General features: G+C 35.7%; 4 protein-coding genes across 5 annotated transcripts in view; 2 read left to right on the top strand and 2 right to left on the bottom strand.

The window, feature by feature from the left end:
• Positions 1-631: 631 nt before the first annotated feature.
• On the top strand, positions 632-13,185 carry unkl (unk like zinc finger). 2 transcript variants are annotated; one of them, XM_077734799.1, is made up of 15 exons: positions 2,196-2,275; positions 3,157-3,366; positions 4,346-4,522; positions 5,124-5,257; positions 5,346-5,481; positions 6,289-6,406; positions 6,493-6,577; positions 7,292-7,440; positions 8,153-8,330; positions 8,572-8,661; positions 8,730-8,960; positions 9,941-10,119; positions 10,218-10,475; positions 11,063-11,238; positions 13,118-13,185. In XM_077734799.1, the coding sequence occupies exons 1-14, from the start codon at positions 2,211-2,213 to the stop codon at positions 11,216-11,218; spliced, it is 2,166 nt and encodes a 721-aa protein (XP_077590925.1). In that variant the 5' UTR covers positions 2,196-2,210; the 3' UTR covers positions 11,219-11,238; positions 13,118-13,185. The 2 variants fall into 2 exon arrangements, with proteins under 2 accessions (XP_077590926.1, XP_077590925.1); XM_077734800.1 differs by lacking the exons at positions 2,196-2,275; positions 13,118-13,185 and adding an exon at positions 632-737 and having other exon boundaries at positions 11,063-11,336.
• A 2,534-nt stretch (positions 13,186-15,719) lies between these two features.
• On the bottom strand, positions 15,720-17,805 carry igfals (insulin-like growth factor binding protein, acid labile subunit). The gene is made up of 2 exons (XM_077735438.1): positions 17,742-17,805; positions 15,720-17,671 (listed from the first exon to the last, which is right to left on the bottom strand). Exon 2 carries the CDS (start codon positions 17,664-17,666, stop codon positions 15,936-15,938), a length of 1,731 nt encoding a protein of 576 aa, XP_077591564.1. The 5' UTR covers positions 17,667-17,671; positions 17,742-17,805; the 3' UTR covers positions 15,720-15,935.
• A 1,983-nt stretch (positions 17,806-19,788) lies between these two features.
• The window catches only part of shisa9b (shisa family member 9b), a 6,476-nt gene continuing 1,571 nt past the window's right edge, over positions 19,789-24,693 (bottom strand). Inside the window, exons 3-4 of the mRNA XM_077735419.1 lie at positions 22,370-22,510; positions 19,789-21,248 (exon numbers count right to left, since the gene is read on the bottom strand). Coding sequence (XP_077591545.1) covers positions 20,824-21,248; positions 22,370-22,510 — 566 coding nt within the window. The 3' untranslated portion in view covers positions 19,789-20,823. The remainder of the gene's footprint in view (positions 21,249-22,369; positions 22,511-24,693) is intronic.
• LOC144209180 (uncharacterized) overlaps positions 21,822-24,693 on the top strand; it is a 21,159-nt gene continuing 18,287 nt past the window's right edge. Inside the window, exon 1 of the mRNA XM_077735421.1 lies at positions 21,822-21,884. The gene's annotated coding sequence lies outside the window, so the exon portion shown is untranslated. The remainder of the gene's footprint in view (positions 21,885-24,693) is intronic.

Raw genomic sequence — 24,693 nt, 5'->3', positions numbered from 1 at the left:
ATTATTATTAAACAATTAGGTTATTTTCTTGCTTGTAGACATTTTTTTTCTCAGTTATGGACTTCATAGTCACTTTTTAAATACCATTGAAGGCATTTTTTTAATTGGATGTCTAATTTAGTCAATTAATTCCTTTTTCTTTAATATTACATTCTTTAATTTTTGTTTTTTTAGACACCCCTGAGTTAAATACATCCAAATAGTAATAAAACAGCCATAGTGTGAGTTTATATCCTTTTTTGTGGCAATAAAGACCACATTTTTTGCACTTTTCTGCCATTTTTCAAGCATTGTGATGTCATAGAAAACAGTTATAACTTTAATTCATGTCAAAATAGATGGAGATGTTTGTATGACAAGCATCCTGAGATAAATGTTTGTGTACAAACCACAAAAACTGTTGTTACAGCTGTTAGTGGCGCAGAAGCCCTGGGAAAGGAAAACCAAGGGTTATTATTGTTTTTACTCTTTTTCATTAAAAGGGTTGTTACAAAAAACAAAAAAAAATACAATTCCCCTTTCAATACTTCATGTTTGTGTCTTTTAAGTGGCTTGAATGGGCTGTCAAATGGTAAATGAGTGACAAAACAAATAAAAGCAAACACAACTACATAGAAAAATACATTACTTCATAGCACACATAGTGAGTGAAAGGGTCACTATAATAAAAAGTAAATAAAGTTGTAACAATCTCGTATTCGGCTCATGGTTTTAAACATGATGCTGGAATGGATGAGGTAAGTTTTATTATTTGTTTTGGAGTAGTGTGGTTTATTTATAAAGTTCTGTTTAGTGGATTTTGTCAATGGTAGTGAATGGTAGAATGGTGGTAAAGTTTTTTGGGGGATAAATGGAGGATTTGGTAGGATTTATGAAATATTGATGAGTTTGATGAAAGTATAACTGATGATATTATTGGAGGACGAGTCATTTTGTTTTAGTTGTTTGGTCATTAATGGCAATTGAAGTTCAATTTATCTAAAATAATATAAAGAAGTCCATTCTAATATATTTATTTATTTGTTTGCTATTGGTCTGGTGGGGTTGATTGTTCATATATATATATTTTAAAGGTTTATACACAGAATTTCCAATAAATTTTCTTATTTTTTTTGATAACCACAGGGAGAGTATTTCAAAGCAAAGAAAAAATACATTACAGTTTTCACAGCTTGGCCTTAAAGTACCCAAAAATCATCATCTTCATCATCATCACTGCTGTTTCTTTCATGAGCTTGCCTTTGTTGTTATGTGGTTTGAAACTAGTTTGCACAACGGTAAATTAATAAGTATGGATTAAGATTTATAACTTGAAGTGTATAAAAAAATATGTTGTTTTGTTGATGGGGAATTAATGTGCTTGTATTCAGAAGTAATGCTCAAAATGGGGACATAAAATAGCTATTTTTGCATGATTATTTGGTGTTATTGGTCCATAATATAGCTCTAACACAAAAACACATCCAAATTGAGTAAGGGTGAAAGGTGGCATATGATTAGGTAAGAATTTATAGAAGAAATTGTAATGTGTGTTTGTGGAAGGGGGCGGGGCTTGGCAAAGCAATTACAAGAGCAGTGTGCTGCTCTAATGTATAATTACAAGGCAGGGCATTTTGTGCACCTTAGTGACTGAATAATGGATTTGAAGTATAATTGCATTTGTAAATTTAAATCCCTTACAAGAGGAGGATAAAAAAAAAGGAAAATCAGGCATGAAAACTGTTATGTTGATGGATGAAGTTATTTATTTACCGGGTTAAATAGCATTATATAGAGAATACATTGGAACTATGGAGAGAACAATGTTGCAAAATTAAACTAAAAATGTAACTATTTTAATTTAAACACTGATATGTCAGTAAAAAGTCCAAATACCTAAGTTTTTTTTTTTAAAAAGTCCAAATATGACCAAAACTACTAAATAAAACGTCATGAATATTAAGGAATAGTCCAATCCAATGTATTTATAGCCCATTAGAACATATAAATCAAGCAAGAACACAGTACACACTTATTACCAAAAAGAAAAGTCGTAATTAGTGCAATCAACTTAAAATCTGAACATTTAATAAGAGTTTACTTTTAACTTTAGCGTTCAAAATACTTTACTTAATTCTTGCCACTGGGTGGCGCACTTCAGTGGTGACGGCCACGCGTAAGTGTTGAGCAACAGATCAACGCGCATGCGCATTGGATTGTTTTGACTGAAAATGCCGTCGGTTTCGAAAACGACGGGCAATGCGTCTCCACAAACCGAGAAACCGACCCACTATACGTGAGTACTACACGAGTGTATCGCCTTGCTCGTGCAAAATGCGCACATCGAAGGACGCATGCATCGTTTTTATCTTTGTTCCAACTATTTGCGTGTGCAAAATGTACGTTTAAAAATGGTGCTTTCCCAGGGCTTTGTGACTACCCCCGAAAAAAACTGCGACTGTACGGGATCGTGAAAACAACACTTTAATGTTCTACGACATGGCGGCCGTCGGCAAGATAGTTTAATAGAGCGTCTCGCCGAGTTGAAAAAAACGTTGACGTGGTGCTCTTCCAACTTTGCGATCGTAATGTGTTTTAAGACACGACCTGCCCACTCCGGCCTTTATTTTTGTGTTCCCCTCTTTCCTCCCTACGTGCTTTTATTGACGTACGCTTAAGGAATCCCCACCAGGATTGCGTCGCAATATGGCCGCGCTTTGTTACGTGAATAGCAAGTTAACGCAAGTGACCCAAAATAAAGCGTGGGCTCGTCTTGCAAAAACAATGTTTTCTCAATCATAATTATGCCAAACACCTGCTGCACGATCGACAACTCCTACCATGATCATTTAACGCTTAAAGTTTAATTAAATGATTGCATTAAACGCGTGCATGGCAGTTAACTTTTTTAAATTAAAATGAACTAGTTAACTTTGCATCTTTGTGCGCTCAATGAGACAAAATGTCTTAAAAATCGGTTCGCAAATTGACGCTGATCTGAGAGCAGGTTAGTATTCAAGTTCAATTGTTTTCAATGCAAGTTGCCGGCGGATTAATTAACTCAACTGTAACAACAAAATTTCCCAAATACGGGATAAATAAAGTTATCCAATCCAATATTTGAATGACATTGCCATTAAAGATGTTGTCCTCATTTTTGCCTTTCTGCCCACTCAGCTACTTGAAGGAGTTCAGGACCGAACAGTGCCCACTTTTCCTGCAGCACAAGTGCACACAACACAGGCCATTTACGTGCTTCCACTGGCACTTTCTCAATCAGAGGCGAAGGAGACCCGTCCGCCGCAGGGACGGCACCTTCAACTACAGCCCGGATGTCTACTGTACCAAATATGACGAAACCACCGGCATCTGTCCCGATGGAGATGAGTAAGTCAGTAGTTTGTGTGCAACCCTAAAGTTTAATTTGATGGTGAGTAGTTGTAGTGAGACATAGTGATCCAGAATGACTTCAACATTATAATAAGGACTGATTTAAAGCTTGAATTTTAAATGCCTCTAATTTTACATGTATTAACATAGCATATGAAAGTCATTATCTCTAATATGTTAATGTCACTGACTGGTTCTGTAACAAATTCCTTTAACATTGGAAAAATGTATTTAGAGTCTGTTTTAGTTAAAAAAAATACCTGGTGGAAAAAAAAACATTTTTAAAGACAAAAAGCTGTTATTTTATATCAGATATCACAATAAAACAATATAAAGTAGATGTTACAAAACTAATCTTGATTTAAATTCAATGTAGTGCAAAAAAAGTGGTAATTTTACTTTATAGTTGAAATAGTACCTTTTATTGTGTGAAAAAATATATTTTTTAAGACAAGAAGCTGTTATTTTACATCAGATGTCACAATAAAACAATATAAAGTAGATTTTACAAAACTAATCTTGCTTTAAATTCAAAGTAGTGCAAAAAAGTGGTAATTGTATCCATGGTTACGGTTTCTCCACTTGCGCCCTTGCCACCATGCACCTTTGCCACCATGCACCTTTGCTACCATGCACCTTTGCCCCCTATGTACTTATGAACGTATCCGTCTATTGTATTTCCCACTATTATGGCTTGGTTTCACGGCTAAACCTCAAGTATATAATTTGGTAAATCAAAATACTCCCCCTAAAAAACAAGCTTCTGCCATTCCTTTGCAGCTATTTTTATATGACCTTACCTGTTGCCATAGCAACCGTTACTACTCAAGATGGATCGAGTCGTGCATGCTCGGAGGAGTTAATAATACAGTATAGTTTATGTAAGACTCAAAATAAATGACTCTTTTTGTATTGCTTGTCTTCTATTTTTTTGTATCATTTTGTCATACATGTTCCCTTTCTTCACTCTTATCAGCTGTCCTTATTTACACCGGACGACGGGCGACACTGAGCGCAAGTATCACCTTCGCTATTACAAGACGGGCACGTGCATCCACGAGACGGACGCCCGGGGGCATTGTGTGAAGAACGGCCTCCATTGCGCATTTGCCCACGGCCCACACGACCTCAGACCACCCGTCTACGACATCAGGTGACCATAAGCAGACAAAATAATGTTATCTTTCAAGCTATCTCACCCAAGCATTTTTGTTATTGTTTCTAAATGGTAGAAACAATAAGATGGTGTAAATACTCGTTTTCTCAATAATTCTTGGTTAACTTTTTTTTTTTTTTTTTAATCGGCTAGGACATGGGTGTCAAAAGGGCGGCCCGCGGGCCAAATGTGGCCTGCCGCATCATTTTGTGCGGCCCGAAAAAGTAAATCAAAAGTGCTGACTTTCTGTTTTAGGATCAAATTAAAATGCAGAGTATAGATGTATATTAAATTTCCTGATTTTTCCCCTTTTAAATCAATAATTGTCATTTTTTAATCATATTTTCTTTGTTTTTAGTTCCAGAATCATTTTGTAGAATCTAAAAATATATTAAAAAAACGCTAAAATAAACATTGTTTTAGATATATAAAAAATGGAATATCCCAGGCTTTTAATCCGTTTATAAAAAATATATATCTAAATTTTATATCTAAAATAGTCCGGCCCACATAAAATCGAGTTGACGTTAAACCAACCCAAGTCTGTTTATGTGTTAAATCAAGTGTAATAATGTAAAATAATAAAATGTCCCAACAGAGAAATCCAAGCACAAGAAGCGCTTCAAAATGGACAGCTCGGCTGCGGTGAAGGTATCCCTGACCTCCAACCCGGCGTCTTAGCTTGCCAAGCCATGATCGAGAAGACCTTGACCGAGGACCCAAGGTGGCAAGGTGAAAATCCTAAATTAATTTACAACACCTTTTATGTTCAAAAGGAAAAATAAGACTTAGCTTGCTTTTTTTCCCCATTTTTTTGCAGACAGTAACTTTGTTTTGGCCAACTACAAAACCGAGCAATGCACCAAGCCACCAAGATTATGCCGACAAGGCTACGCTTGTCCGCACTACCACAACAGTCGGGACCGTAGACGCAATCCACGCAAGTATAAGTACAGGTAGACCATAACTAAAAAGATGGCAAATACGCCACCAAAACACTACAGTGGATATTTATATACTCAATGTATATAAAACAGAAATACCTTGGGTTTCATAATATTTAACTCATTTGCTGCCATGGACATATAATAAGAATATTAGACATATAGTGCCGTCAATTTCAAAGAGTGCCCTTGAAAAACATTTTTTTATGAAAGGGTTAAATACTGATGTGGATTTATTTAACCAAAAACACATTGTTCAAAGGTAGTATTGTTTAGGAGTGATAATAAAAACTTTAATACTCTTTAAAGGCTTCGGTCATGCCATCTTCTAACTTAAAAAAAAAAAATCAAAGATTTCAAGGCTCTTAATGATGCTATAAGGAATTTTGGCAATATATCACAAGAAGAAAATGAATCTGCTAATCCACATTTTCTATTCAGTACATTAACATTAGATTTTTTGACTGAGAAACGTGTACCACCATTTTGAAAGTATTTTATTTCATATTCCGAATCTCTTTAATGAGTCACTTTTTTGTTTAGTGTTTCCTTTGCTTTACTTTAGCACTCTTTTTTTTGTGGTAACCAATTTAGAGTGTAGTCCAGCCCAGGGATAGGCTCCAGCACCCCACAACTCTGACCAAGATGAGCACTGTTGAAAATGAGTTAATGACTCATTGTGATTCTTAAAATTTTAACCATAAACTTAATAGTAATCAGTTGTTTACCAAGTTTTGCATCATAGCCAATTTCATTCAAATAGACCTGAAAATGAATGACAAACATTTGCATTATTTTCTTTATTTTCTCAAACAATAGGTCGACCCCGTGCCCGAGCGTCAAACATGGCGACGAATGGGGAGAGCCTTCCAAGTGTGAAAGCCGCGATTCCTGCCAATATTGTCACTCACGCACGGAACAGCAATTTCACCCTGAGGTGACGAACCATTTGATGCCTTCTCAACACAAGAGTCAAGTCTGACGTCCATATTTAACTGTCCTTCCTTCCTCCTTTTTTTGAAGATCTACAAATCGACCAAGTGCAACGACATGCGGCAAACCGGCTACTGTCCCCGTGGGCCATTTTGTGCCTTTGCGCATGTTGAAAGTAAGTCATTCAAGACACTTTTACAAACAAACTTTAAAAGGAAATTTATTTAGGAAAACTTATAATAAACAGTTACTGGAATGTATATAAATGGACTTCAGTTAAGATCTAAATATGTCGTATAATAGTCGCACAGAGGTCATGTTTCTCTGTTCTTGTTACACAAGTGGGCGACTTCCTATTGCATCATGTTAAAAAGTGGTCCCATAGTTCTCTTATTTCAGAAAATTACATGTTGTAACACTTAAATTAAATGGATGGACCAAGAATGTATGTTTGAATAAGCCGATATTTGGATTTATTATTGTTGCTGTATCATTTTTCATTATAATCTGCATTGGGGATGTCAAAGTGGCGGTTCGGGGGCTAAATATGGCCCGCTGCGTCATTTTGTGTGGGTCGGGAAAGTAAATTATGAGTGCAGATTTTCTGTTTTAGGATTAAATTAAAATGAAGAGTATAGATGTATATTAAATTTACTGATTTTCCCACTTTTAAATCAATAATTGTAATTTTCTAATCCATTTTTTCTGTGTTTTTAGTTCAAAAATCATTTTGGAAAATCTAAAAATATATTTAAAAAAAGCTAAAATAGACATTGTTTTAGATCTATGAAAAATGGAATATTCAGGGCTTTTAATCCAGTTCTTTTAATCCATTTATAAACATTATTTTCTGTCACCTGACTAATTTTTTCATCTCATATTTCTTTAGGAATCGGCTCCTCCGACGACACCATGAGCACGTTGCTAACGGCTATACATTCCAGTTCACATTCCCAGTCAAGTTGTCAGCAGTATTCCGAGTGTCCAGTCGGCGAATGGACCACAGCCGGCGGTGGTGGCTCCAGCAATGGCCAAGTGGCAAGTATATGGTTAAATATCCATTTTGAAATATATCTGATAATGTCAATTAAGAATGACCAAAATTCTAGACCAGGGGTGAGCAAACTTTTTGAGCCCGGGGGCCACATTGACTTTAAAAATGTGACAGATGGGCGGGGTCAGCACAAGATATGATACATTTAAAAAAGTGCTTCCGTTAACAGTACATATGAAACATAAGCAGAAAAAAAGGACTAAAGTATTAACATACTCATCACTCATCATTAAAGTAAAAAGTATAAAGTACAAAGTAAAGTAAAAAGGAATGTATTAAGAAATATAATGTAATTAAAAAAGATAGAAGTGATGTAAAACAGGAAAAACAAATAAGAGTGGACACAGCTACTGCCACTGGCTTCAGCGTGACGGCGCCATCTTGCGGGAAAAAAATTCGACAAGGTTGGTGGGCCGGATTAAACAGCCTAACGGGCCCGTATTTGGCCCACGGGCCGCAGTTTGCCTGTTATAGACGCGCTCATGCCAGAAAAATGTCTTTGAAATTTATGTAGAATTCTAACTTTTTAATCTTTGGCGCTTTGAAGCTCATAATCAAAGTCAGCATCATCAATTTGACTATTGCAAGAGAAATGGGAATGCTTAAATCCTACCTTTAGGCACATTAAATACTTATCATCTCAGTATTTATTTATCAAAAACTAATACTGTGTTCCAAACCTCCTCACTCACCCAGACACAAAACAGTGTCTTCTGCACGGTAAACCCACTGGCCTCCAGTTTCACCTCCAGCATAACGTCCAGCTTGGCTTCCAGCGTTGGCTCGGATAGCTCCTCCCCAACTACCTTGTCCACCATGAACGCAAAAGCCACGCCCTTTTATCCTGGGAGCAACACAGTGGAATCAGTCATTGGTAAGAACATGTTTAAGGGTTTGCTTACTATACATATGTATATACCGTATTTTCACGACTATAAGGCGCACTTAAAAGTCTTACATTTTCTCCAAAATAGACAGGGCGACTTATAATCCAGTGCGCCTTATATATGGAAACAAATGTCATTCATTGGGGGTGCGCCTTATAGTCGTGAAAATACGATGTATATATTTTTGTTTGCTGAAATTTCTTATAAAATTCAATTTCCCCCATTCAGGATCTGCTCTAGATCTCAACTTTTGCGACATTAATGTAGCGTCGCTTGATAAGGAGCTCGAAGAACAAGACAACAATGTTGGATTGGAAAGTAAGGATGAAGAAAATGATAAAATGGCAAAGATTGGTTGAACTGATCATTTTTTTCTTATTATTCAGGTCAAAGGTTGTTCAGTGGCTCAGCACCGGTCAACATTCCAGGCTCGTTGGCGCGCTCGTCCTCCTTCAACTCGTCATCGTCGTTATCCACGTCGCCGTTGAGCTCGTTGTCGCAATCGCAGTCTTTGCTGTCCGCCGCTGTGTCACATCACAACCACAATGCTAACTTTGTGGCTAAACAGGAGCACGGGTTGCTGGGTACGCCCACGTCTTCTTCCCAGAGCTCTTTAGGTAAGTGGAATAAATTAATAACTGACTTTTTGGTTGTTGTTTTTTTAAACAAACTCAAGGGTCATTTTTTTTGTTATATTTTAGTTGGTTAACTACATACATGCATATTTATTTCCAGATTTATGTTTGCATAGAGCAAATTCAATTAAAATGAAGAGTATAGATGTATATTAAATATCCTGATTTTCCCCCTTTAAAATCAATGATTGTAATTTTTTTATCCATTTTTTTGTTTTTTTGGTTCAAAAATCATTTTTTAAAATCTAAAAATATATTAAAAAGCTTAAACCTTGTTTTAGATCTATAAAAAACAGAATATTCAGGGCTTTTAATCAAGTTCTTTTAATCTATTTATTTAAATAAATCTTAATATCTTAATATTATATATCTAAAATGGTCTGGCCCACCTGAAATCAAGTTGACTTTAAAGCGCCCTGCGAACCAACGAGTCTGACACTCTTGGCCTAGAGGGTGCCTGGTGGTCGTAGTTCATTTTGAGGTTGCTTTCCGGTTGATGGGATAAAATCATTATTTAGAAAATGTTGTTTATCGTTGACAAGCTAAAATCACCATGAATAATTTGCATCAATTCATCCATTAATCCCTTCTGTGCAATAACAATGTGCAATATCTTAGATTGTGCAACATTTTAGAATATACCTGCCTGGGATGTGACTTTTTATACATTTATATTACTATTTAGTTGTTTTTTTTTAGTATTTAGCATTTCCCTACAAAACCTTAAAGGAAGATGATTATTATTGTACAGAAGGAAAATATAGCAAGAACTAATGCTATTAGAATTTTCCTCATTATGTCAACTAAATAGTTTTTTTAACCATGATCTAAACAGCCTGGAACATTATTTATTTTCCATTATTTTTAAACCTTTTTACATTGAAATCAATGGCGCCTATCCACCATTTCCCATTAATATCAATGGAAGTATTCCGATCTTTATCTTTCCTCTTTGTTTACAGGTTTGAATGGGACCGGCAGTATTTGGGACTTTGTGAGTGGCAGCTTCTCAACCAGTCAATCACCCGTCTTTAGTAGCCTAATGACGGGTAGTTCTGATGTTTCACGCCTCTTGCGGGAACTGGATGAGGCCAAGAGAAAAATCAAACAGTGGGAGGAGGCCTGGCACCAAGTAAAACAGGTACGATTTCAAAAATGGAAGGAAACGCTTGACATTTTGGGGCCACAGATGGCGCCACACCATTCATTTTAAATGGATTGGACTTCTGTTAATGGCAGGCATGCGAGTCTTGTCAGAAAGATGCCTACGAAGCCAAGGAACAAGCCAAGGAGGCGGAAGTGGAACGCCAGCAGGCCGAGCAGAAACGAGAAGAGGCGGAGCGAAGGTTGAAGGACCTCCGTGGTGATTTTGACGTCCTCTGCCGGGCGCCCGGAACGCCGCTCTTGCGGAGCTATGGAGAACTGGAACAGCTGTCTCTGCCCAAGCTGCATTCACTTAAGAATCAGTTGTGTAAAGATCTTGACCTCGTTGATGGGGTAAGAAAACCATAAGCAAATTTAGAAAATGTTATTTTTAATTTTGGTCATGTTAGAAGCTTGATTTCGGCATTCTGACATTGTTCTTAGCTTCCAACACCAGATATTGTGAGTGACACTGGCTAGTTAAAGACTAGACGGAAGATAATTTACACCATGTGTGTCAAAGTGGCGGCCCGGGGGCCAAATTTGGCCCGCCGCATGATTTTGTGTGGCCCGGGAAAGTAAATCATGAGTGCTGACTTTCTGTTTTAGGATCAAATTCAAATGAAGTGTATAGATGTATATTAATTTTCCTGATTTTTTCCCCTTTTCAATCAATAATTGTCATTTTTTAATCAATTTTTAGTTAAAAAATAAAGGGGTATGGAAAATAAATGGATGAAATAATATTATTTTTGATGCTATTACAACATTCAATGATAAGACGAGAAAAAATAAATCAGTTTTTAGTTCAAAAATAATTGTGTAAAATCTAAAATGAGCTAAAAATAAATATTGTTTTAGATCTAGATTTAGATCTATGGAAAAAAAAACTGAATATTTATGCATTTTTAACTGTCTTTCTTCTTCACTTTTCTCTACAGGTCATATACATGCTTCAGTCAAAGAAATGTGTAGTTTGCCAAAAGAATGACCGATGCATTGTGCTGCAGCCGTGCCAACATTACGTTCTATGCGAGAGCTGCGCGCCCAGCAAAGCCGAATGTCCCTACTGTCGGACAAAAATACTCAAGTGGTGATGGAGGCTCATGCAACAGAGGTACTTTGTAGAAAAACTACTAGTAATTGATATCAACGTTTGTCCATTTTAATACAGCATTTAAATGTAGAATGAATTGACTTCATATATATATATATATATATATATATATATATATATATATATATATATATATATATATATATATATATATATATATATATATATGTATGTATATGTATATGTATGTGTGTATATATATATGTATATGTATGTGTATATATATATATATATATATATATATATATATATATATATATATATATGTATGTATATGTATATGTATGTGTGTGTATATATATATATATATATATGTATATGTATGTGTATATATATATATATGTATGTGTATATATATATGTATGTGTATATATATAATATATATATATATATATGTATATGTATGTGTATATAATATATATATATATATATATATATATATATATATATATATATATATATATATATATATATATATATATATATATATATATATATATATATATATATATATATATATATATATATATATATATATATATATATATATATATATATATATATATATATATATATATATATATATATATTCAGATGTTTTTTTGCTCATTTTTTTGTGGCTATTATTATAGTTAGCAAACTTTTACAATCAAAATAATCAACAAATCGCAAAGACAACAGGAGGCGAGTGTTAGTGAGTTTTAATGATAAAAAAAAACATTTTTTAAACTCCAAGAATGTGGTGTATCACATGAAAGTTAGCAAAATATTTAGTGGTTAAGTCTATATATATTTTTTGGTCAAGTTTACACATTTTTAGCTAACAAAACCACCCAAATCACTGCATTAAGAAATTTGAATTCTATAAATTAGGGAGAAAAATATTGACTAAAATTATATACTACATGGTAATGTTAAGTATTTTAGTAGCATAAAATATATTGTATTTTTTATTTATTTTACACACCTATCATTTTTAAGACAGAATTCTATGTTGACTAATTTTAACAATCTCGCACTTAAAATGGGCAACAGTCAGACATCCATTTTTCCTTTTAAAGAACATTTTGTGAAATTCCATACTATGCAGATTCAATCTTTCATATAACACAACATTATTTGTATTACAAAATCATTTTATCAACTTATTCAGGTCTTAGTGCACAAAAAAAACTCAGTTACGTATTAGTAGATATGCATGCTAATAGCTAACTCACAGGCTGCCATTGACGGCAATCAACGTCCAATCTATTTAAACTGGGAGGATTGACGGGATATGTCAGTTCTCCACCCTTCTTTTTGGGATGGATTGGACGTCTACTAGTGACAAACTCATTCCCATTCACAGCAGATTGGCTGTCTTATCATCAATGGCACTGAAAGAGTTAAGCAATTATTCTGACCAATTTCTTGATGATTTCTTAATCTACGCACTTTGTTGAGATGGGACTATTAAAAAGGGTATTAGACATTTTCTTTTAAAATATTTCATCATTTTAGTTTGACTTTTCTATCAATATACTTATAAATATCAATGAGTTAATGCTGTTTTTTTGTGCGTACTGTTGAACATAAATTGAATGTTTAAATGTTTCTTGTCATTCAAAACCATAGCATTATTCGGAATATTCATATTTTGTGGGAAGATAAAAAAAATTAATAGTTTGTACTTTCATAGTTAGATTTATAAATGCAAATTTAAGATGCATTTTAGACATAACCAGCAGTTTAATTATGTGTAAAGGCGCACGCACTCATGCTATACGTGATTCAATCAATTTTTAAATTTTTTTGTAGATTTTTTTTTTTTTTTTTGGTAGAATTTTTTTTTTTGGTCGATTTTTTTCTTTTTTTCTTTTTATTATTGTTTTCAATGCAGGAAATTAGCCTCCAGAACATATCGGCCTCCAGTTTTAAAGTGCCTTCAGCTCAAATATTAGAAGCGGACTTACCCCTTTTTTGTTTATTCAGCCCCATTTTTTTATTATTTATAATTAAATTTTGCCAGTGCCTGCATCTGTCATTGGCAGCAGTATTCTTCCCGTGCAGCTCTGCTTTTCAGATTGAGTTTTTAATTTTTTTTTCCTGGCCGTATGCAAAAAAAGGGCACAAAAAGTGTTTATACTGATAAAAAAAAATAATTGATGTAAATGAGTCCGGTTAAAATGACCTTTTTACTGTGTTAGTTAATGAATTTTGTCTTTCTGACTCAACCTATCGCTTCGGAACAAATGTTTTGGTAGTTTACATTCCATGGCGGGGCAGTAAAACTGCGTTGTGCAACAATTTCAGCAAAAAAAGATGTACTGTTGCTCAGCAGGAGTAAATGGAGATGCTTTTAAATGAGTATGAGTTTATTTGGCTGATTTTAGAGCGGCAAATGATAACTTAATCGCTTAATAAGAAAAAATGACCACATTCATGGCCAAAAAAAATGGCTAGTATGTCATTCATGCAGTTTTTGGTAGTTGTTGTCCTTTTTACATAAGTTGTAATATGTCATTTTTGGGGGGTGTTTTACAAATAATAGACAACTTGTTGCCCCCCACTTGCTTGCAATTGTAAATATTTATACGTTTTTTGCTATTTTTTTTAATTTTTTAATTTTTTTGGAACCAATTTCTATCCGTTAAACATACAAAAATAGAAAAAAAAAATTAAATTGGCCCTTATAATAACAATTCCACACTTATCGCCCAAAAGCCATGAAATTCCATATTTTGTCCTCTCTGATATTCCATAAAAATGGCTATATATAATAAGATTACGCTGATGGCATTTGGTTAACAATATCAACGTATTTTAACCCATTTTGTTGCCATTTTACCAAAGACAGAGAAACAAAAGGAAATTATTTAAACAAAAAAGCACCTCCTACCTTAAATTGATAATTAGCAGTAATAACTTAATAATTTTCTCTGAAAAAGGGAAAAAAATAAAATAAATTTCGACATTGTTTTTGCGGCTTTTAAAGGAATAGTGAAGGGATTGGAAGTGCCAGTGAAGTACTCGTAAGTTTTAAAGCTTCTAAAATAGATGGTTATTAATTTTACATTATTTAAACAAAATACTTTCTGGTTGCTTTTAATTAGTGTCCAGGTGAGGTTATTTTTTGCAAGAAACAGACTGAGTACATCTCAGAAAAAAGGGTGTATTGTCCATTGCAGTCTGTATTCAAAACAAGTACTTTAAAAACAAAGTAATCATCGAATAAGGGACATAATTTCAAATAATCTGCCACCAAAACAAGTACCAAACCAGATAAATCGTACTTTTTAAAAACTCTACTTCTGTTTATCATCTTTTTTGTTTTAATATTATGAATTATGCGAGCCTGAAGACTTATGCAATTATGTACACTTATAATAACGTCAATATGATGTTTAAATTACAAAATGACATTTTTGTGGAAAGTGAAGAAACTGAATGTGGAACTAGCTGTTCCGTGTATTATTATTATGAATATTATTATCATTCTTACCATTTTTGAAGCCCTGAAATATTGAATGTATTGTTCTAAATGAAATATATTTCAGAAGTCACTGGAATATTAGTACTACATTCATTTTTGATGTAGCATCTAGCTGTAAACTGCTCTTCAATAAATACTAGCACTAAATTAAATGGGGCGTTAATGCAGTAATTCAATGGAGACTGGATTTAATGGGATTATTACAATGACTATCTTTGAATAGTATTTTTTTTGGAATATGTAGGAAGTCAAAAGAGATAATCATGAGATTTATACTGTCAGTATCTCGATTCTGTGTTGTGAACACAAACATACCATATAGGTGCAAGTCTTTAGAGTACTACCAAATGTTTTTATTATGACTTTTTTTGGTGTAAAAGATGTGTAATGTATACTTTATGTAGTGGATGACTTAGTTTAACACACGTAAAAATGGTTACACTACATTGTTGTAATGTTTTGCAAGGTTCACAAGATTATTTTTTATCATCTTGACAAATAAATCAATTTTTCAACTGATTTGTGTAATGGAGTTATTTATTTTATCATTTTATTTTTAATCCTGGTAAGTTTCTTCAATGTTTGATTCATTATATGTTGAAATTTCTCATGTATTTAATACTTTTATGGTCCAATGTGTGTAATATAATTTTTTTGTGTATCTCTTATGAACCAGTTTTAAAAAAAATGTCCCTTTTTCCAGATTCCCAACCTGCAATCATAATGTATTCCACCAGAGGCCAGCATAATAGCACAATGCCACACTTAATATTCAAGCTACACTTGATAGCTAGCTAAATTGTGCAAACACTTAAATTAAAAAAACATTAAACCATCTTCATTACAAGAAACTACTCTAAAATTGTATATTAATCATTTAAATATACCTTTAGCTAGACATATTACCATTTTATTTTATATCCCACCACTTTATAGAACTAGAAACTGATATATATTGTGATTTAGCTAAAGGTAGCATTAGCAACAACAAAAAAACATCTGAAAATATTTTTTTAACTCATTTATTGCACGTTCCAGAATTGACAGCACTAACTACTTCAAAGTAAACACATTTTTTTAGAGATAACTACACACATATACCATTATATTTGACATATCACCATTTTAATATAGCCTCTGTTCTATTGCCGAAATGACTGAACAATGTAATTTTTGTGTTATAGGTCAAGTCCATAATTCCTCCCAAAATCATCAAATTGTGGCACTACACGGATCTGCAAGTTTGAAAGAATCCAGCATCGATATCTCTCAAGTCTTGACCCAGCAAACGTACAGGGCCTGCACAAGTTATGTTGTTGTATATAGTTATAGTACTATCAGGTTCTTCACCCTCAGCGTGGGTCTCTACTCGGCGAGGAATAACCTGAGGATGTCTTAAACTATAATTCCGCAGCGGGAGGATGGAGCAGTCGCATTTCCAGCCATTTCCGGACAGAAGAAGCTTCTCCATGCTCTCGGAGAATTCCGGAACGAGAGCCGTCAACGCATTGGCCCTCAAATCCAGGTAACGTAACCTGGGGAGGAGATACTTGCTTCCGTTGTGTAGGAACTGACGGCATTCGTTGTTGGATAGTAACAAGTACTCCAGGTTTTTTAGACCGGTAAACGCCTGGCTGGTGAGAACGTGTAATTTGTTAAAGCTCAAGTCCAATCCAATTAAGCCTACCAGGTCTGAAAAACTCTGGCGTTCTACGGTGGAAATGTTGTTGTGCTGTAGGAAAAGTCTCCGTAGACCTGAAAGTCCTGTAAAAGCTTGACTTGTGATTGTAGTCAGGCAACCTTTGTCAAGATGGAGGCTGTGTAACTTTGATAGACCTTTAAAAACTTGATCAGGCAGACGCTGGAAGCAGCTTCCTGATAGGTTAATGACCGCTACATGGGAAAGTCCAGTGAAGCTACCTACTTGCGCCTCCTGGACTTGATTATGCTCTAGTTCTAGAACCTCTAAATGGCCAAGTCCTTCAAATATCCGTTCTCCCAAGGCACGGATTCTATTGTAGCTGAGTCGTAGTTCTTCTAAGAATTGAAGATCGCGGAAGGTCCTGGGACGAATTCCCGTAATCGAGTTGTTGGAAAGACGTAACACGAGAAGGGTGTGAAGGCCCAAGAAGGTCTCGTCATGGAGGTTGCTCAGTTTGTTGTTAGTCAGGTCCAACCATCGGAGAGTTCTCATACCCGCAAATGCTCTCGGGGCCACTGTCACAATCTGGTTCTGAGCTAGGTAAAGTTTCCGTAACTTAACCAGTTTCACAAACACGTTGGCTTTGATTACTTTGAGGAAATTTCCTGTTAGATCCAGTTCTTTAAGCTCGCCTAGATTCTGGAACAACTGCGGTTGTAGATAGGCTAGTCGGTTTCCGGCTAGAACCAGTTCTCTCAGACCTTGCAGGTCATGAAAAATATTCTCGGGCAAAACCGCTATCAAGTTCCAGCCCAGGTTAAGAAACCACATGTGAGAAAGTCCAGAAAAGAGTCTTTCCTCTAAACGGGTTAGCTGGTTGTTGTGTAGACTTAGGGATGCCAGGTTGGTCGTAGTCTGGAAAACTGTACTTGGCAAGGTTCGTAGACGATTGCGCTCCAGGTGAATGTGAGCCAGGGACCCGAGTCCTCGAAAAGCCTGAGCGTCCACTGTCGCCAGGTTCCCGCTTTGCAGGTTGAGGAAATCCAGATTAGCCAGATCCTTGAACAGAGCCGCCGGCAATCCGGTGAAAAGGTTCCCATCCAGCCAAAGAGAGTGCGTTCCCCTCGGTATGTCCGTCGGGACTTGGGTAAAATTTCGGGCACTGCAGTACATGTTGAGTTCTGCGCTGTAGTCATCGTGAAGACAGGTACATCCCTTAGAACACTGGATGGCTTCTTGGGTAGTCGGGCTGGGGTCCGGCAACACCGCTAATGTTCCCAGCACCCACAAGCAGAATAGTGCAAAGGTTCGCATCCCAGCTGTGAATAGAGCGCTCAACTACGTCATGACAAAGCTCGACTTCGATAGTCCCCCAAAAAAATGACTTACCTTAAACCAGGAACGTCTCGTTATCGAAGGAACGCCGTGTGCAAGCTAGTGATGATAACTGAACCTTACGCAATCTTTGGTATGCTAACAAACCCTGACCATTTTTTTTTAAACCCATGCCTTTAGTTAACCCAGTTTCCTCCATTTTTAAAGAAAGGGAAGCCATTCAAAGCAAATCATTGGAAAATTAGGAGTAAAAATCCTTCGTTTTTGGTAGAAATGGCTTTGTTCATCCACATTTTGGTGGTTTTTGACTGAATATGTTGCAACTGAGTCGCTTTACATTGTAAATGATATACTTTGCAGTAGTCTGGAGATAAGATAAACCCTAAACTAACAACTTTGTATACATTCTTCATTCACAAAAAAATGGAGTCCGGATATGACATAATTCAATCTTATTCTCTTATATATATTTTTTTATCTTTACTTTCTTGTCAGTTATCTTCCTGAGGTACATTTCCTAATCTGTAATCATAATGGCTAACTTTTTGTTTACTCTTTTAGTCAGTATCTGAATTTTTTTTTTTTTTTTAGACAGCCATGAACCAGCCGATGCTCTCGAGGACAACCAAATTCAGATAACACAATTTGTGTGTGTGTGTGTGCACAATTTCATTGCAATAGATCGACACTGCAAAGAGATTTTTTTTTTAAAGATCAATGCAGTTATTAAAAAAGACACCGAGGCAGAAAAACAAAACAAAAATAGCTTTGAATAGATTACAGTGGCAAACCTTTCATTTAAATCACGCAGTTTTCCATTCTAGCTCTTATTTTCACTTAGTTTTGTATTTATGAGTTTAGGCTGTTATCCAAGTACATTTTTTTTAAGTAAAGCCACCTTTGAAACCTGTGTAAATACACATAACAAACAAGCATAGATGTAGTGAGCTTTATTTTACTAGTAAATGTAGTTCTACTGTAGTTATTCATTCAATTGCCAGTAATTCCTTTTGGAAAAAATTGGAGTGTCCAAAGATGAACAGATGCGCCTAAGCGGCCTTTCACCCATGCAGGTGGTCTCAGTTCTTTTAAATGTGGTGCCTTTGACAGCCACATACACCATGCAGACCCCTGGGGGTACTATTAATAGCGGTCATATCGCCAGGAGAAAGCGAGAGCCAAACAATCAATACAAATAGGACGAAAAAGCGTTAACTAATAATGTCATAGCTAAGAGTATGGGCTAACAACTTTTCGAATGCACAGTACCAAAAATTGGATTGATTTCTTGTGATGGATCTCATTATAGGACGCAATTGTGTCATTTTTTTAGTGTACCGTATTTCCATGACTATAAGGCGCACTTAAAAGTCCTAAATTTTCTCCAAAATAGACAGTGCGCCTTATAATCCAGTGCGCCTTATATATGGAAAAAACTGAAAACCAAAAACGAAAAACCACCACTGTCGGATATTAAAAAAACACAAACGCCTGAACTGAAACAATACTGGTAAATACGCAGATGCCATTTTAGTTTACAAAATCTTCCATCATATAGCTCCTCCCCCACTGCAAGATTTTATACAAAAAAAATCCAAAACATCAACAATGGCTGGCTCTAGAGGTGACTGTAAAGTAGTGAGTGCTTCATACCTGGAACTCAATAGCAATTACCATATTTTCACCACTATAAGACGCACTTAAAAGTCTTAAATCTTCTCCAAAATAGACAGTGCGTCTTATAATACAGTGCGCCTTATATATGGAAAAAATGTCATTCATTGAGGGTGCGCCTTATAATGCGGTGCGCCTTATAGTCGTGAAAATACGGTATTTCATCGCATAGGCCGTTTGATGGAGAATGACAATGGACACCTTGGTGTCAGAGACGGTAGGGAACATTGGTGTCAACTTGCTCACAAATAAGCAAGTAAAAGTATGTCATATTAAGGTGATGAGGACACTATTATGATGAGTGTTACCAGTCACTTGCCCAAGGCTCCTGTTCTACATTGAGGGGAGTGCAGGGAATAAATATAGACAGAAGTGTAGGTCAATAAGAGTGAGTAGGGGGGAAAGAAAAATCAACTTGTACCCGAGGCGTGGTTGGAATATTTTTAATGGTCATGTTTTGGACAGAGATTAAAATATACGACCCGATCAGATGGGTTTTTTTGGGGTATTGTAGTCATCTGAGGACAGTTTAATATCATTGTGAATGAGGATTTATTCTCAGTGGACTTGGATAAATAGTCTGAGTGACAAAGAAATTGAGCTCTCCAAAAATATGATCATGTTTTTGTTGTCTGACTCGTTGTTCACAAGTCAAAAAATGTCAAGCAAGGTAACAACAACATCTATCCAAAAACTATTTTCAGTTTTTTCCCCTACTTGCCAACATGCTAGTTGAAAAAAATAAAAAACAAAAAGACAGTCAGTGTGTAGTGCTTATTTCCGTCTTGTCAGACAACTTGACTTTGCCTCAGTTTACCCTTGAATTTGGCACTGAGAATAAATTCCCTAGTCGATTGCTAACATTTCTTTCCGTCTGTTACAGAAACTCCAAAATCAAATCTCCACAAAAACATGGAACATCATCAACATCATTGTGAAGATGTAAGTGTTTATATATATATTAGCCGTAAACAAGGAATGTTATTCTTTAAATAAGTGTAACGGGAGTTCAGTTTTTCGTTTTCCAACGTAAACCCGAATTCTTGACATTCTCTTAACTGCATACCATAATAGTCCACAGCAATGTTCCCTCTAAGCTGGGCAATTGCACACTACTATCGTCTTCTCTGCACAGCAGCAATCATATTGTGCGCAGTAAATAAAATCCAAACTTTATTATCATTATTTTTTTTACCCCTTTCCCCATGATGGCGCTGTTTACACGGCAGCCAATGGCAGTAGCTCTGTCTAATCTTATGTTTTTCGTGTTTTACAGCATGTTTTACATGAAAAATTAGAGGGAACATTGACATGCACCTGCTTAAGACAAGTGTGATACTGGCGAGCAATGATGATGTCACTCACATTGGTACTCAGTGCGCTCAGGTTGTCTTTCTGCCCAAACCAATGAAAAATTAGAGGGAACATTGGTCCACAGTCACTTTCACATTACTTTAGAACTTCATACTGTCACTTCTGTCTTGCTGTTGGTGACAAGGAAGGTCTGCGGGGGTAGTTTGCGACTGTTCTGAAGTTCTTTTTGGGTAAGGCAGAGCTTAGTGGGGCCAAAGCACTGCCTCAGACCCAGCACATCGTCGCTCTGCCACTGAGTGGGCGTGGCCGGGGTGGAAATTGAGCCCGGGTAGAGTGACTGGGGGGCGTGGCTTCTCCGATTCTGGTTCTTGCTGGATGTCTGCCTGGCAGGGCTGTAGGGGTTGATGGGCTCTGTTTCAATGCACCCCATGGGAAGGTTGCACTTGGTTGGAGGCGCGCCCGGTGCTTGGCGTTGCTCGTTGGCGTAGAAGCGACCGTTGGCTTTTTCTGATGGTGGAGAGAACGGCCAGGCTACGTTAATCCGTTGGTCGATTTCATCGGGTGATAGTAGGCCTGTTTGAATCAGCCATTTGAAAAAAAATGAAAATATGCAGGTTAAACATGGGGTTAAAGCAATATATTGATTTGGTTAGATTGACAGAGATTGGTTAAGACTTTCATTTAACTGATTTGTTGCAATTGATGTTTATTGGATGAAATTAGTAAATTGCTACAAAGACAAAATGAAGTTTAGTGTGTTTTGGTTTTTATTTGTTTAGATTTTATTCGTTTAGTTTGCATTATTATTGTAGGAATTTATCACTGTAATGACATCTTTATATGGAATTAAGATTAAGAGGAAAATAATAATAATTGAAAAGAAAAATGCAATAGTAAATGCTATTGTTAAAAATACGTTTTTTTTAATGACCTAAAATCCAGTTTTGTTTTTGTTACATTCAAATTAAATTATGACTTTTGTCAATTTTCAGCCAAGTGCTGTTCCTGAAAGCGTTAAAATACAAAAACATCTGTTAGATTTACTTTTTTTCTGAAAAACAATGGTTTTCATTCATTTCTGTTGGAATTCATAATTCTAATCTCACATCTATTACTCTAGGGTCCACATTTCATAAATAATGAAGAAGACAATCATAACAATCACAAACTGCCATGCCTTCAGTCATCATCACATGATCAACATTTACGGTAAGTCATATTTTTTCTTCAAAATCCCAAGCTATTCCAGTTTTTTCTTCCTCCATAACAGCTATAGACTATTTTAAAACCCAATGGTTTATCAGCATGGCTGTATTCCATCCAATCCGTGTTTTGATAGCCTCCAATCTCATTAGCTAAAATCTGCTCTACTTCAGATGGGGGGGCCTAATTATCAGTTTTCTTGACACGTACTTCCGTGGTCTTAGTGGAAGGAACTTGTCATCTTGAAACCGTCCCCAGGAGACATTAGTTTAAAAAAAGAAATATCGATATTGATCTATGTATTGCAACATATTTTTAAACCATCTTTTTTTAGTGTTTCTATTTTCAGTTGGCTTTAAGATTTTGGCAGCTCCTCAGGTCAGATCTGTTCCAAAATGAGGACTTGCAAACGAGTTCTATAAATACGTGACGGTCTATTGATTTAAAAAGAAAGCTTCATCTCTCTTATGTGTTTTTTTTTTTATTCTTACCGATAGCCTTGAGAGTGGCGTACTTATTGAGGTCCTTAACCGATGTCTGCGGCTCATACGGGCTGCTGATCTGGTCCAGTAGCGTGTACTGGTCGTTTAGTAGAGGCGATGTCGGCGCCATGTTGTTCAACTGGGAGCCGTCTGAAAGAGTCAAATCGGAAGAGATGTTAGAACAAGGGGTGGGCAAATTTTTGGGCCCGAGGGGGCCACATTGACTTTAAAAATGTGACAGATGGGCGGGGTCAGCACAAGATACGATACATATAAAAAAGTGCATCCGTTAATAGTACATATGAAACATAAACAGAAAAAAAGGAATGAAGTATTAACATACTCATCACTCATCATTAAAGTAAAACATTTAAAGTACAAAGTAAAGTCAAAAGTATAAAGTACAAAGTCAAGTCAAAAGTATAAAGTACAAAGTCAAGTCAAAAGTATAAAGTACAAAGTCAAGTCAAAAGTATAAAGTACAAAGTCAAGTCAAAAGTATAAAGTACAAAGTCAAGTCAAAAGTATAAAGTACAAAGTCAAGTCAAAAGTATAAAGTACAAAGTCAAGTCAAAAGTATAAAGTACAAAGTCAAGTAAAAAGTACAAAGTCAAGTAAAAAGTACAAAGTCAAGCAAAAAGTACAAAGTCAAGCAAAAAGTACAAAGTCAAGTAAAAAGTACAAAGTCAAGTAAAAAGTATAAAGTACAAAGTCGAGTAAAAAGGAATGCAGTATTACGAAATAATAAAATGTCATTTAAAAAAATAGATTTTTAGGGACTGTAAAACACAAAAAACAAATACAAGTGGAGACAGCTACTCCCACTGGTTTACGCGTGATGGCGCCATCTTGGGGAAAAAAACTATTGTACAACGTCGGCGGGCCGGATTAAAAAGCCTAACGGGCCGTATGTGGCCCGTGGGCCGTAGTTTGCCCATGCTTGTGTTAGAAACTGCTTTTAAAATGCAGTTTCGCCAATGTATGGCAAAGTCGGAGAAACAAACGAGCTGTACATTGTGTGTGTGTACCATGTTGCATATGTGAGTCTTTCTATGGATGCAGCTGGAAAGTGATGGCCACTCGCCCAATCCTACACCAGACATCTGCGTAATTAATGTCTGCGCATTGAGTGGAAAGGCCTCCTATGATGTTTGGAACAGATGTTCAGGAAGTCACCATTAGATTCAAACGGTTGGGCTAGTATGAAAATTCGGGTTGTTTGGATGTATGTTGGAATTGAGCCCGAGAGTGTAATCAGAAGTTGTTGCAAAGTCATATGGTTCAAATTGTAAGTAGCATTTAAGAATTTTAGGGGAAGAATAATGTATTTTTTGGGTTGAAAATGTAATTTTACAAGTGGAAAACTAGTTTGTGTCAACGTCTTTGCATTTGTAATGGGAACGCCCACTTTTTTCAGCATTCTGATTGTGACATCACAACCAGAATACTGAAAAAAAATCAATAAATTATGTTGATGTTTACTAGCTAGCGCCGCACTCCAAAAAAACATTCTGGTTGTGATGTCATAATCATCACAAAGGAAACGCCTACTTTTGTGACATCACAACCAGAATGCTGAAAAAAGTGGGCGTTCTCTTTGTGGTTGTGACATCACAACCAGAATGGATGAACATTTCTATCTTTATAGTGCGGTGCTAGCTAGTAAATGTTAAAAAAATGAATTAGCATGCATATGAATCGCAAGCTAGCAGACGCCAGAATTAGTGGGCGGGGCTAAAATAAAAATTAGGATGTATGATATTTCATATTACCTGTTTGAATGTTTTTAAGTGAAAATATTGGTTTTTGTATGATTAAAATTTAACCCAGTGATGAGATAATTAATTATGGTTAATTAAATGATGGCTATATTTGAAAGTTAATCATAATCAATCGATTTATGACTTATTTTGGTGTCTACGTATGTATCCTGGATCATAATTTAGCAGCTCCAGTCCAGCACTCTTTGCTGTAGATTTTCTGTGGGAAAAACAGATCATTAATCCAGAATGAGGTTAATGAGACTCTTATTCCCCATTGGTCAGCAAGAGACTTTATTACTGAGCTAATTATTGCGGGAAAAGTCTCAACTTGCCGACACTGTCTTCCCTTACATGACTGCTTTTATTTTAACATAACAAAACATCAAAACAAGCAGTCTTTTTTACATTTTTTTTAACAAAATACAGATTCATGATCATTAAGAAATGCAGTTTGTCCAGTATTGAGATGTCATATGCGAAAACGAAATGAATCAAAAAATGCGCATCATTCTAAAGAAATGATAAAACAGGATTGATTTGATTTGTGTTAGCAAGAAAAACTCTACACTT

This window comes from Stigmatopora nigra, chromosome 15 (assembly GCF_051989575.1).
Source record: "Stigmatopora nigra isolate UIUO_SnigA chromosome 15, RoL_Snig_1.1, whole genome shotgun sequence".
Taxonomy (NCBI): domain Eukaryota; kingdom Metazoa; phylum Chordata; class Actinopteri; order Syngnathiformes; family Syngnathidae; genus Stigmatopora; species Stigmatopora nigra.
The sequence above is the reverse complement of the archived record's forward strand: the minus strand, read 5'-3'. Positions and strand labels throughout refer to the sequence as shown.